A 19,355-nucleotide genomic window follows, 5' to 3' on the forward strand; every position below is an offset into this window, starting at 1 on the left:
CAACAGTGTTAGAAACTGACCAATGGTACCAAATAGTATGGGAAACAGCCCTACTAGAAAAAAATACCGTATTTTTCGCTCCATAAGACGCACTTTTTTCTTCCTAAAAAGTAAAGGGGAAATGTCTGTGTGTCTCATGGAGTGAATGTGTGGTCCCTGGAGCCGAATTGCCCAGGGGCGAAAAGCAGATCATGCTTTTTTAAAAAATAAAAAAAGAGGGAAGGGGGGGTGTTGAAACAAGCCGCTGATTGGCAAGTCATCGGGAGATAAGGCTGCTGGTAAAGGTGGCTGCCAAGGAAGGTAAAGACAAAGAATTTGCAAGGAGAGGAGACAGGAATACTAAAACAAGCAATGAGGAGAGAAATGAGAAGAAGAGGAGGAGCAAAAAACTACTCCAGCTAAGGAAAAGATGCTAAGGCAAACAAGAGGGAAGGGAGTGTTGAAAGGAAGCAGCTGATCGGTGGGATCGAGAGAGAGATAAGGGATACGATAAAGGAGGCTGCCTGGGAGGGGGGGGAGGTAAAATACCATGGATCCTCAGGATTTTTACATTGGGTTACCCCAAATTCACCATCAGATCACATAGCATGTCCATGGCTACAGCCTGCACCAAAAAAAGCATGCATCCACTGTTTCCTGGGGCTGCAATGGTACAAATAATGTGGTTACAAAGCACAGATCCACATGGATCCTCAGGATTTTTGTATTCGGTCACCCCAAATTCACTGTCAGATCACATGTCTGTGGCCACAGCATGAACCACAAAAATCATACATCCACTGTTTCGTTCAGAATATTTTTTTTTCTTGTTTTCCTCCTCTAAAAACTAGGTGCGTCTTATGGAGCGAAAAATACTGTGACCAATAAACTGAAATTGACACGGGGACAAATAGAAGACAACACCTTCACCCTGGTATGGCTCCCCTTTATCACATACAGTGGTGCCCCGCAAGACGAACGCCTCGCAAGAGGGAAAACCCACTAGACGAAAGGGTTTTTCGTTTTGGAGGTGCTTCGCAAAGCGAATTTCCCTATGGGCTTGCTTCGCAAGACGAAATGTCTTGCGAGTTCCTGTGGGTTTTTCCCCCTTTCCCCCCCCCCTTTTCCTAAGCTGCTAAGTCGCTTATCAGCTGATCCGCTGATAAGCCGCTTAACAGCTGATCGCTAAAAGCCGCTAAACTGCTAATAGCGCTAATCCACTAAGCTGTCAATGGGCTTGCTTCGCAAGACGAAAAAACCGCTATACGGAGCCCCTCACGGAACGGATTAATTTTGTCTTGCGAGGCACCACTGTACACAGCCCAACAAGACAATGACAAAAATTCACCAACAGCATACAAATCATATGGCTAACCTGATCCAAAACGCCCACCCACCCCACTCACACATGAAAACAAAGTTCACCACAGCCAATCACAAATGAATAACCACACCCTAGGCCAACCCCAACCTCTCTCACCACCCAAGAAACACAAGTGAACAGCAGAGAACCTGCACAAGCAACGCTGACACCAAACCTTACATATATTAAGTATAATAGAAACATCGCCACCCGACCCACCATCTCCCCCCCTTCCCCTTCTTCTTCCTAATGTCTCAACAACTGAAACTGATCTGTAAAAAATGTTACTTGGAGGGGAAAGAAGAGAGAGAGAGAGGGGGGGGGGACAGAGAGAGACATTACACACACTTTTGTAAACTAAGAAAATCTTTAATAAAAATACAATTTAAAAAAAAAAACAGTGTTAGAAACTGGGATAGAAAAGCCGGACGGTTTCTGGGACCTGGGTTGAGGGCACCAAAACAGAATGTCTAGTCGCCACGGGGGTGTGGGGGTGTCAGCAACCATTTTTTAATTTTCTTTTGATGAGCATGAATTAATATGCAATTCACACAAGTGAGACATTGTTAATATCACATTTTTAGCAGAAATTGTGAATACATGCTTAATTTGTTGTTTACAATAAAAATATTGGTACCATACTTTCAAAACACTCTATTCTTTATTGTTAAACTCCTTAACGTATTGTCTATCCTTAAAAATATACTTCGAGGATTCAAAGCACATACATTTCAGTAATCACTGAGAGCCAGTGTGGTGTAGTGGTTAAGAGCAGTAGACTTGTAATCTGGGGAACCGGGTTCGCTTCCCCGCTCCTCCACATGCAGCTGCTGGGTGACCTTGGGCTAGTCACACTTCTCTGAAGTCTCTCAGCCCCACTCACCTCACAGAGCGTTTGTTGTAGGGGAGGAAGGGAAAGGAGAATGTTAGCTGCTTTGAGACTCCTTCGGGTAGTGATAAAGCGGGATATCAAATCCAAACTCCTCTTCTTCTTCTTCTAATCCTTGAGTGTCAGCCAGGTGCAAAAAAATGGCACCCAGGCTTTTTGAGGTGCTAGCAGCTGGGAGATCTTTAGGCGCAAAGTGTGCCTGGCACCCTGCTAATTTCGAACAACTGGCTATCAAAGTTCACTAGCTGCAATGGCTATGCTCTACGTTCCACAGCTGGAGGCAGCAATGGTCCCGAATACCAGTTGCTGGAAACCCCAGGCGAGGAGAGGGCTCTTGTGCTCGCTGGTTTTGCACAGACATCTGTTTGGCCACGGTGAGGAAGGATGCTGGAGTTGAAGGGCCATGGGCCTAATTCAGCAGGCTGTTCTTAAGTTCTTATCTGTGAAGGTGTTATGAGCCTTATTATAAAGGTAAAGGTAAAAGGACCCCTGACCATTAGGTCCAGTCACGGACGACTCTGGGGTTGCGGCACTCATCTTGCTTTATTGGCCGAGGGAGCCAGCGTACAGCTTCCGGGTCATGTGGCCAGCATGACTAAGCCGCTTCTGGTGAACCAGACCAGCGCATGGAAACGCCGTTTACCTTCCCGCCAAAGCGGTACCTATTTATCTACTTGCACTTTGACGTGCTTTTGAACTGCTAGGTTGGCAGGAGCTGGAACCGAACAACAGGCGTTCACCCCGTCGCAGGGATTTGAACTGCCGACCTTCCGATAGGCAAGCCCTAGGCTCTGTGGTTTAACCTACAGCGCCATCCACATCCCTGAGCCTTATTATATTGGTGTTCAAAACTAGCCAGGGGCCAGGCACCTCCACCCTCTGGAGCTGCATGCCTGGGGATCATTGGATCTGGATTGTTTTCACATGCTAGCAACACCTCCTGCAGAATTATATCAGATATATTTCATCTGCACAATCGGAATGAATTTCAGGACCCCCAATGCTTTTTCTGTGCAGCCTGAGCAGAAGCAGTGAACAAAGTTATAATCAACTGTCTTCAGTTACGCCACCCCATTGTCCTGCCCACAGTTGCGGAGAATATCCCTACATTATGAATGTTTCATGTCACCATTAAGAAAAAGAGGTTGGAATGGGCCAATATATATGTGGACTATCCCCGGATCAAGTGACTTTTCTTCTTTAAGTTCTCAAAGTTCTTAACCTAGCTCAAGGTTGTCATGCGAACTATCCAGACGTTGAACTGATAATCAATCACAGCCTGTCCGTCATTTGAAAAACAAGGCTTTAGAGCCGCCTGGCCACAAAACGACAACCAGACATTCCGTTTTTGTGACTGTAACCTTGGTAACCCTTTGGCACCTGGTTTATATATCCGAGTTTCAAATACTGATTACAGTATGTGGGAATGAAGACACGTCACGTCATAGAACCCTGGAGAATCCACAGCCCAGTGGCAACTGTGGATTGTGAAGACAGGGCAAGAATCCCATGCCGATCACTCACACATCCATGCAATCTGTTCTGTTCTGCTTGGGAAGATAAGGGACTGAGCACCAGGACTTGCCAATGCCGGCAAACTTGCTTCTGCCATCGCCACCAGCCCTAGGAACTGGCATGCATTTAACCGCTTGCCATACATCATTAACCACCTTGGCCCAACGCCCCTCCATTTCTGCCACTTTTAGCTACTGAGGTTAAATCAATTCCACCTACTTGTTTACACTCAGCAAACGCAAACCAAGCAGTCATGTACAATTTGCGAGGCAGAGAAGGAGCAAGACAGGAGAAGATCGCACCTCCTCCATCTGAGAGATCCTCTCCCACTCCAGGTAAAAGCCTTTTTTGCAATGCCTGCAGTTTGCCGAGTGGGAGCTGTCCCACAATTTCAGGAAAGGCAAGCCCAGAAAGGTGGCATGGGTAACATAATCACGATGCACAATAAAAGCAGTCCCTGGCTATGCTGTAGTCATAATTAAACCTATTTAAAATGTGACACTCAGGTAAAGCGAACGGCAAAAAATGTGCTATAACTGTACAATAATTCCCACATTCTGCCAAAGCTCTGAATTATTGCTCTGGAGGAAAGAAGGGAGGAATCACACTTTTAACAGTGACAAAAAACGTTGAGGTTTGAATACAGGAAGAACGTGATTTTCTAGCAGCAGAAACTTTGCCTCAAGGGAAGATGCATGAAATCCTGACAAAAGCTGAACAACAAAGCAATCCCTGCATGCCTGGAAACACCAATATAGGATGTTTTGCTAGAGGCCATGCTGACATTTGTTGCGCAAGTCCAATATCCTACCTGTTGAATTTTTGTATATATTTATTATTTAAGTTAAAACACATTAGCTCATCATTCTAATTAAAAAACCAGGAACAAAGAAACATAACAAACAGAGAATATATGGCAGGTTTTTTTGCATTTCAAATTAATCAGGAGTATTATCATAATCAAATGTATAACCCACCCTTCACCAGTTACAGATAGGTAGCCGTGTTGGTCTGCCATAGTCAAAACAAAATAAAAAAATTCCTTCCAGTAGCACCTTAAAGACCAACTAAGTTAGTTCTTGGTATATGCTTTGCATGCACACGAAAGGTCATACCAAGAACTAACTTAGTTGGTCTTTAAGGTGCTACTGGAAGGAATTTTTTAATTTTGTTTCCACCCTTCACCAGCAAGCCCCAGAGCAGGGTACAATTTAAAAGTCAGAAATTAAAAACAATTAACACAAATTACAGTCAGGGGGAATAGGGTGGGCCCCAGGTGAGCCTGAGCAAACTCACCTGGGTGGCAACTTTGTAAGTACAGCACCAACACTGAGGAGGCTCTGTCCTGAACATGACACCACAGACTTAGTGTTTCTCATAGAACTCCCAATATCCACTGACCAGAGGAAGATGCAAAATATTGCCTGCACCCCCTGAAGAGTGTTCGAAATTAGCCAGGTGGCCAGGCGCATTTTTCACTTGACTATAAGCCACTTGAATTATGGTGCTGGAGGAGACTCTTGAGAGTCCCATGGACTGCAAGAAGATCAAACCTCTCCATTCTGAAGGAAATCAGCCCTGAGTGCTCACTGGAAGGACAGATCCTGAAGCTGAGGCTCCAATACTTTGGCCACCTCATGAGAAGAGAAGACTCCCTGGAAAAGACCCTGATGTTGGGAATGATGGAGGGCACAAGGAGAAGGGGATGACAGAGGACAAGATAGTTGGACAATGTTCTCGAAGCTACAAACATGAGTCTGACCAAACTGCGTGAGGCAGTGGAAGACAGGATGCTTTTTCTGTGCAGCCTGAGCAGGAGCAGTGAATGACGTTAATAGTCAATGGTTGGAGCTTGCCATCGCTTTGCCCACCCCACTGCCCTGCCCACAGTTGTGAAGGATATCCCTACATTATGAATGGTCTGTATCACCCTTAAGAAAAGGTCAGAATATATGTAGACTGCCCCTGGATCAAGTGACTTTTCTCCTCAAAGCTCTTCACTTAGCTCAAGGCTGTCATCTGAACTAGCCAAACGTTCAACTGATAATCAATCACAGCCAGTCTGTGATCTGAAAAATAAGACTTTAGAGCTGTCTGGCCCCAAAATGGCACCTTGTTGTTTAGTCGTTTAGTCGTGTCCGACTCTTCGTGACCCCATAGACCAGAGCATGCCAGGCACTCCTGTCTTCCACTGCCTCACGCAGTTTGGTCAAACTCATGCTGCTAGCTTCGAGGACACTGTCCCACCATCTCGTCCTCTGTTGTTCCCCTTCTCCTTGTGCCCTCCATCTTTCCCAACTTCAGGGTCTTTTCCAGGGAGTCTTCTCTTCTCTTGAGCTGGCCAAAGTATTGGAGCCTCAGCTTCAGGATCTGTCCTTCCAGTGACCACTCAGGGCTGATTTCCTTCAGAATGGAGAGGTTTGATCTTCTTGCAGTCCATGGGACTCTCAAGAGTCTCATCCAGGACCATAATTCAAAAGCATCAATTCTTTGGTGATCAGCTTTCTTCCATCCAGCTCTCACTTCCATACAACTAGACAATGGCAACTAGACATTCCATTTTGGCCACTGTAACCTTGGTTTAAAGAGCCATTTGATGTCTGAGTTTCTAACACTGCCCCTGAGCTGACAATCTTCTTTGTCCAATAAACATATACAAATACAAATCCATAGTTTAGTTACTTCAAATTTACAGTTTGAACACAAATCCTGAAACAGGCGAGCAGACCTGCAGAGAGACCTAGTCAAAGGCAACCAACTAATATTCATATTTCACTGGAGAAGACCACAGAGTCAAGAAAGTAATTCCCACAAGGCCAGCATTGCTTTCTTTTTCCTTTCTTGCAATTTTACTTGGCACTGTTAAATCATTGGGAGGCAGAAACCCTTAGTGATCTACTGCAAACAACCAAGAGATCTACCAGTACATCCTGACCTACCTTTCACCCAGCTCTGATCTACAAGATCTAATAAGATTTCTAAAAAGATTGAATGGTGCACAACAAGCCCCCTCCTGTGGATCCCACAGTTCAAGCAGGCTCACGTGGAAGATTCTCCCACAGGTCTTTTAGCAAATGTATTTCAGTAATCCATAGCTTGGTTAGTGCATGGAATTGCATCCTTTGTGTCCTCATGGTGGCCTGGAGACTTGTAACGCAGAGAAACCATAATTTGTAACCAGGGTTTCTGCAGCCAAAACACGTCAAAGACAAATCACCTTAAACCCTTTTACTTTACATCCTGCATTGTGTGCAAGTGCGACAGGAAGTGTTTTAGCTTATTCAGCAGCCATTTCCAATCCTCCGTAGCTCACAGGTGGCTGCTTGTTCTTGGAAGTCAACTCTTTCTGCAAGCTATTCTCGCGGGGCATGATATACAATAAGCACTTAGAAATGTGTTTTGCTGTGACTGGAACCAAGATGAAATAGCAATATTAAAGGAGATGAGTTTGGTTTATGGAGTGGCCAAGTATGCCATTATTCTAGAACAATGGGGAATGGCATGAAGGAAGGAATGTTCCGCCACGTGATTTATTCCTTTCCAGTAGCAGCGGAAAATTTTCGACCGGCCAGCAAAATGGCCCCGTCTGCCAAATATAAGTCAGCTTAATGGCTAACAGAGTTGTGCTAGATTAGTCCTGCCATTGTAATACTTCCATAGCCCCAGACGACCTCACAGCCTCTCTCGTCACTTTACAGCAACATCTCAAGAGGGGGAAATACGAGCTGCCCTAAAACTATGACTGCCACTCCAAATAGCCAATAGGACTGACAGGAAAAAAACCTCTGCACCTTAACTCAGAAGCAAATCCCACTGTGCTCAATAAGGCTTGTGTTCAAGGAAATGTGCTTAGAACCTGCAGCCTGCATGAAAAAGCATATTTTGAGATTTCTTGTTTCAAAGGGCAAGGTTAGCCTTCTGAAGGTAAGGTAGAACAGAGGCTCTTTCTTGACCTCTCTCTCTCTCCCTTCCCCTAAGTGAGTGTGCATTGCCAAAGAGAGTGTGTTAATATGGCCCAGTGTGTGTAGATAGGATGATCCTCACGTTGTTTTTGGTTAACACAGAGAACCTACTAAGCAGACCATTTTAAACAAAAAACCACCAACGCAATTCAGCGTGACGTTTTCTCAAGCAAGCCTCACTGAACTCAGGGAGAGCTCTGCAAAAGTACTGTCATGTGAATGAAGTCAGCGCTTAGCTAACTTGACATACACCTAGTTATTTGGGAAATGTGTGTGCATAAAAACAGAAACAATCAGGAGATAACTCTCTAAAATGAAGGTCCATCCATGGGCTAGGAAACCTTTGGTCCTCCAGGAGCCACTGGACTGCATCCCTCATCACTCCTGAATACTCGCCAGGGTGACTGTAGTACAGTAAGATCTGAAAGATACACAGGTCCAACCATTCCTGGCCTAACACATACAAATCAAAACTAAGCCTGGCCAATGCAAAGGGTCTCTCCTCCCTTCCAACAAACATTTTTTTACTTAACAGGCCTTCCAGCACAATGTCTGAAAAATCATCTGCCTTAAGAGCAGCAACAACCTGGAATTAGCTTGGTCCATTCATACCGTACCTCATTCCTCATGCTGGAGGTCCAGTGGTTTTGAAGAGACCCAAGGAAAGATCATGCCACCTCAAGCCAGCCCAATGTGCTTCTCAACACAGAGAGTCTTTTCACACATCCAGAAATTTTCACTTACACACCTGTATTACTAACTGTGCACATCCTGATGTTCCCTATAATGTGCACATTGTATCCACTTTTTTCTGTTTTTGACCACTTGCACATCTCACAGGGGATCAGTGCTTGACAACCTTGACAGATTAGAGAACTGGGCCAAAACAAACAAGATGAATTTTAACAGGGAGAAATGTAAAGTATTGCACTTGGGCAAAAAAAAAATGAGAGGCACAAATACAAGATGGGTGACACCTGGCTTGAGAGCAGTACATGTGAAAAGGATCTAGGAGTCTTGGTTGACCACAAACTTGACATGAGCCAACAGTGTGACGCGGCAGCTAAAAAAGCCAATGCAATTCTGGGCTGCATCAATAGGAGTATAGCATCTAGATCAAGGGAAGTAATAGTGCCACTGTAGTCTGCTCTGGTCAGACCTCACCTGGAGTACTGTGTCCAGTTCTGGGCACCACAGTTCAAGAAGGACACTGACAAACTGGAACGTGTCCAGAGGAGGGCAACCAAAATGGTCAAAGGCCTGGAAACGATGCCTTATGAGGAACGGCTAAGGGAGCTGGGCATGTTTAGCCTGGAGAAGAGGAGGTTAAGGGGTGATATGATAGCCATGTTCAAATATATAAAAGGATGTCACATAGAGGAGGGAGAAAGGTTGTTTTCTGCTGCTCCAGAGAAGCGGACACGGAGCAATGGTTCCAAACAACAAGAAAAAAGATTCCACCTAAACATTAGGAAGAACTTCCTGACAGTAAGAGCTGTTTGACAGTGGAATTTGCTGCCAAGGAGTGTGGTGGAGTCTCCTTCTTTGGAGGTCTTTAAGCAGAGGCTTGACAACCATATGTCAGGAGTGCTCTGATGGTGTTTCCTGCTTGGCAGGGGGTTGGACTTGATGGCCCTTGTGGTCTCTTCCAACTCTATGATTCTATGATTCTATGAGTCATCATGCCATGTAGAATAATGCACATAACTATGGCTGCAGCAAGTTGCAAGATACACCGCAAATACCTGTATTATGCAAGGCATGTAGCTGCCCATTTGCACATGGTGCAAAATTGTTGCCAAGTGTCCACTGGAACCACATAATTGTGCATTAAACTTACCCTCTGACCCCAGGAGGAAAACAAACAGACAAACCTGCAGTTGCACACCAGTACTGCCAAAATTCTGTGCCAAGAGAAGCTGAATTTGGAATTCAGTAACCTGTGTAAAATATGCAGGCAGCAAATGAGCATATATTGGGATTGTTTTGCATGATTTATTCTGTTCCTGCTCAGCCTGGTGAGGGACACAGAGCACTGATGCCCCATCGTATGAACCTGGCTCAGTGACAGAACACACGCTTTGAATGTGAAAAGGTTCCAGAATCAATCCCTGGCCTCACCAGCTGAAAGGCTCTCAGGTAGCAGGGACAGGGAAAGACCTTACAGCTGCTGCCCATTGGAGTAAGCATGACCAACTGCCACTCACCAAAGTGTCAAGGAGCAGAGAAACAGTATGTTCCCATGTGTAAAAGGTAAAGGTACCCCTGCCCGTACGGGCCAGTCTTGACAGACTCTGGGGTTGTGTGCCCATCTCACTCAAGAGGCCGGGGGCCAGCGCTGTCCGGAGACACTTCCGGGTCACATGGCCAGCATGACAAAGCTGCATCTGGCGAGCTAGCGCAGCACACGGAAACGCCGTTTACCTTCCCACCAGTAAGTGGTCCCTATTTATCTACTTGCACCCGGGGGTGCTTTCGAACTGCTAGGTTGGCAGGCGCTGGGACCGAGCAGCGGGAGCGCACCCCGCCTCGGGGATTCGAACCGCCAACCTTTTGATCGGCAAGCCCTAGGCGCTGAGGCTTTTACCCACAGCGCCACCCGCGTCCCTCCCATGTGTAGCATGCAGGTTATATCTGGTTATCCTTTGCATGCCTGAAAGGGGAGGGAGGGAAGGCTGCTGTGCAAAAGCCATCTCTTGTGTTTGTGAAATTCCATTATTACAAGAGATCCTCTTTCCACCCTTTCAGAACATACCAAACATAACAGTGCAGAACAGGAAGAACGGTATTGTTTCAAACATCCTCGAGAGGAGATACGATAGCCATCTTCAAGTATCTAAAGGGCTGTCGTATGGAAGATGGAGCAAGCTTGTTTTCTCCTGCTCTGGAGGGCAGAACCCGAACCAATGGCTTCAAGTTGCAAGGCAGGAGGTTCCAACTAAACATCAGGAAGGACTTTCGGACAGTAAAACAGTGGAAGGGACTCCCTTAAAAGGTGGTGGATTCTCCTTCACTGGAGGTTCTTAAGCAGAGGGTGAATGGCCATCTGCCATGGCTGATTTAATGGAGTTTCTTGCATTGCAAGGGGTTAGATTAGAGCAGTGTTTCCCAACCTTGGGTCTCCAGCTGTTTTTGGACTACAACTCCCATCATCCCTTGCTAGCAAGACCAATGGTCAGGGATGATGGGAATTGTAGTCCAACAGCAGCTGGAGACCCAAGGTTGGGAAACACTGGACTAGAGGATCCTCAGGGTCCCTTCCAATCCTATGATTCTATGAGCAAGGATCCTAAACACCGATAAGTGTCTGTAGACATAGGACGCACACGTGTCATTAAAATTAAAGTCGAGGGGCTTGCTAGTGGGAGATGAGCCGATCATTAAACAGATAGCAGATCAATGATATAACCAATGCAACCAATTTTCAGGTGTTGTGCTGTGAGTCTCACCCACATCACGGAGCTATTAAAGATCTGCGCTGAGACCAGGAGTTGGAGCAAATAAGGAATTTAAATGAACAAATTGTAAGCTGCACCCAACATATTATTCCACATCACAGGCAACAATCTCACACTCCAGCCAAAAGTTCACACATACACACATGCTCTTTTATAAACATTCCAAGCTTACTTTCTGAAACCACCAACCAATTTTAAAAAGCATGATCAAGGCATGTGGAGAACCCAACAGAACACACAGCCACAGGATAGCTGCAGATAACAAGCTGTTTCCTGTCCGTGAAATATTACGTAGGTTCATTCAAGATCTTAGAAGTCTATATTTAATTTCATTCGAGAGATAACATTTGAGCCGAGTATCCTGTCCAACACAGCCATTTGCTCTTTGCCCCACTCTTGTTTCTGTTGCAATGAGATGCTTCAGTCTTGCACAAGACTTTGACAATCTGCCTTGGGAACATCTGCACGAACAAGGATTCTGGCTCTTTTCAACAAATCTAATCTGAGGACAGACAGACTAAGGTGGCGAGGTGGGTGGGCGGAGATAGAATATGACCTGCTCAGAGCAACCAAGAGGAGAGACTTGAGAACTATTGGGTTTGGGTCTAGAATCTGGATTGTGGGCTTCCCAGAGGTCTCTGACCTGAACCAGCAAAGCTCTTCTATTTAAACTTAGCTCTTCCCAGCCAAAGTCAGAGGGGCTACTCTAATCTCTTACTCTGGCTCCTTGAGCATTTGGAAATGGCCGAAATGATCCTTCCGACAACCAAACCCCCAAACTTGCTCACTCTGCAAGGGCTAAGAATTCACATTTTTCATTCCACTCCATAAGGAATTCTGCTCTGCCAAATCCTACTGAAATAAATCCACCAGTCCAATCTATGTCGCACCTTTTGCTATCAGGTATGCACCAATAGCCCCTGCCAAAGTAATTTGGCTTAAAACCAGCGTGCAATGGACATCAATTCTCTTCCACCGAAAGGAGTCTGCCTGCTCCACATTTAACAAGTTATTCAGAAATTGCCTCATTGTAACTTTCCATGCAACTACTGTACATTCTCAGAAGCAGAGACCTAAGAACTTCCTCTTCCTTCAGCTACAGGGAGCGGCAGTGTGTGTGTGTGTGTCAGAAAGGAGGATGGGTGACAGCCAGTGATTATTTAGCAACTGTCTTGGGTTATTGCTGCAGACACAGTACTATAGGGGTTTTAGGTTATGACACTTGACTTATGACACTACATGCAACTTTTTCTGTTCTGTATTCACAAAGTTGCTGCAAAGCAGTAGGCAGGCAAGCAGAGAGACAGAAGAAAGATACAGTTCTCCACAGCTGTCAATCACAACCAAATGTCTACTGGGGCACAAAAGCTGCACCTCTAAGCATATTTTACTGAATGAAACTTACACAGATGTAAGTATTTTGAAGTCCCATGGATTTCAGTGGGAGAGATTTAAGCAAGTTCTCAACTTCACCTTTGCCAAGAGTGTGCCTTTAGTATTTACACAGTGCTTTTCCTGGGTAGTCTAGAAGCAATTTCATGCACACTCTCAGTCATCCTTACAACATCTCTGTAATTGGACTTCATGTTTCCATGTCCATGTTGCAGACAGAAGCTGTGGCTTGCCTAAGAACTGCCTATCAGCTGGATGCTGGATCAGATGGGCATCTGGCCTGATCCATGCTCTTCTTTTGATTTTAAGACCTTAAGGTTCAAACCAGAGTCTTCCCTCGTTCTATTACCTGCTGAAGATTGAAGATTTCATTTTAGCAAGAAGCTTCGTACAGCTGAATAAAAAACCACAGCCCTTCAATAACAGAACTGTAACCTTCCACCATTTAGGAACTCCAAGATGGAAGGAGTGGACCAAACCAAGGATGGTGGGGGATTTTTTTTGAAAGAGTTGCGCTTTGGGAATCCATGTCTGGAATCAATTGCAAACATCACTTGAACTGCAATCCTAGACCCATATACCTGCGAGTCCATAGGGCTCACTTCTGAATAGAGTGGTAGAGGACGAATGCTGTGATTCTAGTCCCTGGAGGACCATCCTCAAACGCTGCTGAGATCTGGCCATGCTGAGGACAGCAGGAAGGGAAAAGGAAGCAGAGACCCGCCCCCACCTGCTTCTCTCCTCCCCCCCCCCTCTGTCACCTCCCACCAAGGTAGTTTTATTGAATGTTGGGGTTTTCTACTGCATTGTTAGCTGCCCTGGGCAACCCACTGGGAGAAAGGGTGGGCCAGAAGCACAGAGATATAAAATGAATAAGGGTTGTCCTAGAATAAATTTCAGTAAAACTGAAAGCAACTGTGGCAATTTTGCTGCACTCCAACCCCCCAAAACCCAGTTTTCATAAGCATATGAGGATTCCACGGCGGCGCTCCCTTGAAAAACAAAGCTATAATTATCTTTTTCAAACTGTTTATTTATCTTTTACTGGTATTATACAGAACAATAACATTCAAGCTCTCCACCCACCAACCCCCCCACACACAGAAGAACAGATTCATACAAGTCACCCTACTAAGAGATATTAGCTAAGAGTCCATAATTTGCAGTGAGTCGTTGATGGCCGATAGCCCTGCTCTGTTAAAAAAATCTTAGAAACTTGTTTGTCGTGATTTTTGTGGACACATGTCTGGAAATCGTGGTGCCTGGGGGGAAGTGAGAAAGCAAAGCATGTGCCTAGAGAAGAATGGGTCCATTTGGTGATCTCAGGCTGTGGGCAGGCTTGCCTCATGTCTCCCTCTTCTTTAGATGATAATGCTCACTTACTACAAAATGTGATAAGAAGCCTGACCTGCTGCAGTGGAGAGGGGTGTCCCCTGCTTAGGCTGCTGAAAGGGCCGCTGGACATCTGCCACCCCACCCCCCAAATCCTACCACCATGGCACCAATGTCTACAAATTATTTCTGTGTAGCTGAATCACTGTTCCATTTACCCTGTACCCATCCTATTTTGCATTTTTAGTGCCTTTGGCTACAATCCAGTACCCACTTACCTGGGAGAACACCTCACTGAATTCAATGCAACTTACTTCTAAGTAGACGTACCTGGGACTACATGTTCAATGGAATGAAATGCGGTGTCCCAAATTCGAATCTCACTTCAGCATTACTGAGGCTTTAGAGAAGCCACGATTCTCTAACTTGCCTCCCTCCCAAGACACACCATATTGTGCACTGGCCCTGCCTCTCGGGTTCTTTTTCTTTCCATGACATTTAATGAGATAATGTACATGGGGCACTTGGAAAACTCAAAAGAATACTCTACAGCGCGATGAGCTCATGTAAGAAACAAAAATGGTTTGATTGAAAGGTTCGTGTGATTATGAAACAAAGATGGACTAAAGGATGTAGGTCAAACACCTGAGTTCTTAAAATACAAAGAACAAGCCTTGCTCCTTTAAATGTAGCATTTGGCAGTCGTGTGGCAGAAAAGAGTCAGCTTCCTTTCAGCGTTTGGACAACCTCACAAAGTGTAGCATACAGTATCTGCCTGAGGCATGCTGGCTATGTCAACAGATTATCTCGCATTGAACTGTCTAGACTGTTATTAATATGCAACTGATTCAACAGCAAGGGCACTGCTGTTGGAAGCAAACTGGAAGAACTGTTAAGTGGGGCATTATTCGCCTCTCCAACTGAATCAGTCCCTTAAAGGAGAAACATGGAGAAAACCAGATGTGACTCATCAGTGACTATGCCTAGCAAGCAGGCAAACAAAAGGCTGCTCTTCCTTTAAGAATAAAGCAGACCTGAACTGTCCCCTGTTGCCTGCCAGAAACCTTTCCCCAAAGAAAGCAGGAACTCAAGGCTGAGAAACCCCTACAATAATGCCGGTCAACTATCAAAGTGGTTAACAATTCCACGGCAATAATATCCAACAATAGATGCAGACAGCTAGAGCACATGTGCAGTCTCCTTAAACACACACAAAACACACCTTTAAAAGTACATTGTAGAATCATGCTAATCAATATCATTTGGACAACTGGAAGATAAAATCCGGCACCTCATTATCTCACTCACCCTACAGCTGTCATGGGGGGGGGGGAGTGCAGTATGCAAGTTACATTTGCAGCCACATGCTTCTTCAGCTACATCTATCTCCTAAACTACACAGGCCAGGCTCCCCCCCCCCCCAATGAAGACACAGTAGTTTGTACAATGGCTAAATAATCTTAGACTTGTAACCAAACCCAGAAGGGCAACTCATAGCAGCACGACTTTAGGTAATATTTTGCCCTAATGAAAAAAACCCTTCCAGCTGCATCGAACGATCTTCTATTCATTTCCTCTCCCCATCTTTGTACATATTTAGGCTAATCAGAGATTTCACACCCAGTCCGCTATCTCTCTCTGGATTCCCCATCTCTCCACCGTATTGTCAATCAGTTCGGTTTAACCTCATTACCCAATTTCCATCTCTGGTTGTATTTCTAAACCCCTTTGCTGTCTAAACTCTCTTCTGCATGTGCTTGAAGTGTCATTGTTCTAAGCGAAAACAAGCTTTCTTTTTTAATGGAAGCGAAGTAACACAAAGGATTTTCTTTTTTTTAAAATTATTGCAGTGTGTGCCTTGGCTTCTGCAATCAAGTCTCTCCAATAAAGGAACTGACTTGCCGGCCCGACACACCAATTACCTTGCAAAAAATCTGAAAAATCTATTCAGCTTCCACCAGCTGTTAGTTGTTAACACTGGTTGAAAGCAATCCCCCCCCCCCGTTTTATTTTAAAGGGAACAGCAATGAAAGGAGAAGCAACTTTTTTATTTTGAAAAAATTAACAGAACCACAATGTAATATGAAAAAACACACTCAAAAGAACACCAGACCTCAGATGTTCCCTGATTACTATATGATCTAGGATTTAATGCAAGCAGCTTTCAACAGGACTGCATGGCTATTGATAACATTTATGACAGTGTTGATTACTTTTTAAAGGGGGGGACGACAAGATCACAAAAAACGAGAAACAAAATCAGAAAAGCCGCTCTGATTCACCAGCGCCTGCATTTAAGAGATTTCACAGGAGTAACGTAAATGGTTCACCTGCTGCCAGTTCTCTTCCAAGGATGGCAAAGCCGAGAAGTAACCGGTGTCGTGGACCAGCTGCAGTTCCTGGAATATACTATAACTAGCCAAAACATCCATGTTGCTGTTCCTGCTGCTGCTGCTGCTGCTTCTGCTTCTGCTGAAAACAACAAACCCCGACCCTTTCCTTTTAGGTTTGTGTTTGCAATTTTGCGGTGGGCTTTTAGTTCTGTTCATTAAAAAGGGAAAGGGGGAAGAGGAGGAGGAGGAGGAGGAGGAGAAGGGGGGGGGGGAGAAGGACCGTTAAGAGCAATCAATCCAGCTGTCCTTGTCCTCTGTTTTGCTTTTGTTTGCTATATATATGCATATGCTGTTTGTAGTCACACTTTCAGGGACGGACCCAAAGCAGGAACAGGAGCGGAGGAAAGCGGGGGGAGGGAGGAGACCCATCAACGACCCAGAGAGAGAGAGAGAGGGAGAAAGAGAGAGAGAAGGGATAAATGCTCCCGAACGTGTACAGTGCAAGCCGTCAGCCAGGCAGCCAGAGAGGAGGAGGAGGAGGAGAGGGACACACTTCTTCTCCACTTGTAGTAAAAAAGCAATTGCCTTCCGGGGCTCTGTTGCTGACTCCAGCTCTTGCACCGGCGGGGAAGGGGGGTGGGGTGGGGATGCAAACTCACTGACACGAGACTGCCATCTATTTCTGCATTGCTGCTCGCTGCTGAATGCAATCTTGGCTCTTTATTTTGGGGAGGTTGCATTTTCCGCCTTGCGCGCGCGCGCGCGCGCTCCTGGAGCCAAGCGCGCTCCCATACTTTCCTCTCTCTCTCTCTCTCTCTCCCTCCCTCCTCCCTGCGCGCAGCCGTGGGATCTTCAGAGAGGAAACTGTCCATTAAGGCAGCGCGTGACCATGTAAGGCAAGAGGGAGGCGGGCCGCCAGGGCCGCTCATGAAGTCACTGGCGCCCAATGGGGGCCCGGAGCGAGGCGGCGGAGGCGGGGCCGGGCACGGAAGAGCCGCGCCGATTGGGCCGAGGGCTGGCTCCGACGTCCGCCTTATAAGGCACTGTAAGGGGAGCTATTTTTAGAGGGCTATATAAAGGAGCCGGAGCGGCTGGTGCGCGGCGGAGTTTGCAGGAGAGAGAGAGAGAGCGCGAGCGCGAGCGCGCCTGGGAAGCCGCGCGCGGACCTCGGGCTCCGGCCCGTTTGCAAAGGGGCTCCCGTGGTCAGAGAGTCTTTGCATTGCAGCAGCAGCAGCAGCAGCAGCAGCCAGAAAGCATTTTTTAAAAAAAAATATTTTGCATGGCCAAGCGGAAAAAAAATCCGATCCACAACGGGAATAAATGAGAAAGCAGGAATTTCCCGGTTTTTCAATGAGATATTGGCGGGGGGGGGGGCGCACAAGTTCAGATCTACTTCCCATTTCCCACTTAAAAAAAAGAGAAGCCAGAACCCTATGGGGTGGGGGGTGGGGGGAGATCGAGGAAAGCGTATTTATCCCGGGGGTTGGTGCTGTTCTGTGAACGCCGTTCGGGAAAGTTTCCGGGCGCTTTATTGCACTTGCTGCAAAATGCGTGCATGGACCGGCGATTTAAAAGCGCGCCCGCGCACACACACAAAAACACGCTCTAAGTGTCTGCCGTCCTATATACAGGCAATTGGGAGTAAGGCCCGTTGAACTCCGAGGGGACTGGCTTCCGAGTAAGCATGCACAGGATCAGGCCCCCGCAACGTCTGCAGATCTTGCAAGACGCTAGCAAAATTTGGGCGTTCTTGGCACTTCCAAGTCCCTGGCATGCTGTCGCGGAGTTACTCCTGGGTAACTCCTCTGTTAGGGGACGCAGGTGGCGCTGTGGGTTAAAGCCTCAGCGCCTAGGGCTTGCCGATCGAAAGGTCGGCGGTTCGAATCCCTGCGGCGGGGTGCGCTCCCGCTGCTCGGTCCCAGCGCCTGCCAACCTAGCAGTCCGAAAGCACCTCCAGGTGCAAGTAGATAAATAGGGACCGCTTACCGGCGGGAAGGTAAACGGCGTTTCCGTGTGCGGCTCTGGCTCGCCAGAGCAGCGATGTCACGCTGGCCACGTGACCCGGAAGTGTCTCCGGACAGCGCTGGCCCCTGGCCTCTTAAGTGAGATGGGCGCACAACCCCAGAGTCTGTCAAGACTGGCCCGTACGGGCAGGGGTACCTTTACCTTTACTTTAACTCCTCTGTTCCAAGTCTACCCGCCACCGAAAACAAAGTCAGAAATGTTCTGTTGTGGCAGTCGGGGAGCCAGATACTGGACTAGGGAGAAGAAAGCAGAGGATTAAAATCTGTGAAAATGGGTGAAGATAACCCCTTACGGGTATCTGAAAGCACTGGGGCCTCATGCCAGAGCACATCCACTTGCATATTTTGTTGCCTACCAAGTTCTTCGCGCAAAGCAGCTTAAGTGAGCAAGTCAGGCTGAGTTTTTCCATAAATGGTTCACTTAGGCCACATCTTCCCCAAGCTTTTCATAGTGGTGGTAAAGGTAGTTTCACTTAGAAGAGCTACGGATTTGCTGCATGCAATGTGATTTCGTTGAGTGGCAAACAGACAAGTATGTGCTTTCTGTCCAGTGGCGTAGCGTGGGGGGTGCAGGGGGGGCCGGCCGCACCGGGCGCAACATCTGGGGGTTAGGGTTAGGGGGCGCAAATCCACGGGTTAGGGGACGCAAATCCACGGGCTAGGGGACGCAAATTACTTGCCTTGCCCCGGGTGCTGACAACCCACGCTACGCCACTGTTTCTGTCCGTTTTTAAGGCTTGGCAGTAGCTAGACTCTCCAGCCAGGGCTGGTCAGAATCCAGATGTGTGGCTTTCCTCATCCCCTCTGCTTTTTCTGACGATGGGAGAGGGGGACTGTCACTTGCTGTAGATGCCACTTAGTGTACAGTGTTTTGTAACAGTAGCCCTGCCCTTTCCTGTGTATATTATAAACAGCAGCCATGCAGAGAAGGAAAATTGCACATCCTAGTTGTAATAGCTGCATGCTGTTTTTGCTGCACCCAGCGGAGGGTTTAAGCTTCTCAGTTTGGATGGGGCAGGGGAGGGCAAACCACAGTGAGGTTGCAAGAATGGGAGCAGGGCTGGTTGAGGCTGTTGGTGGGAGTTGTAGTCCCAAATATCTGGAGAGC

At 46.7% G+C, this 19,355-nt stretch overlaps 1 protein-coding gene across 1 annotated transcript in view; it reads right to left on the reverse strand.

Annotated features, from left to right (window-relative positions):
- The window catches only part of KLF7 (KLF transcription factor 7), a 95,053-nt gene extending 78,040 nt beyond the window's left edge, over positions 1-17,013 (reverse strand). The window contains exons 1-2 of the mRNA XM_079982411.1: positions 16,883-17,013; positions 16,221-16,431 (exon numbers count right to left, since the gene is read on the reverse strand). Coding sequence (XP_079838537.1) covers positions 16,221-16,431; positions 16,883-16,899 — 228 coding nt within the window. The 5' untranslated portion in view covers positions 16,900-17,013. The remainder of the gene's footprint in view (positions 1-16,220; positions 16,432-16,882) is intronic.
- Between the last annotated feature and the right edge of the window lie 2,342 nt (positions 17,014-19,355).

Source organism: Podarcis cretensis (assembly GCF_951804945.1).
Source record: "Podarcis cretensis genome assembly, chromosome: 1".
In the NCBI taxonomy this organism is placed as follows: Eukaryota; Metazoa; Chordata; class Lepidosauria; order Squamata; family Lacertidae; genus Podarcis; species Podarcis cretensis.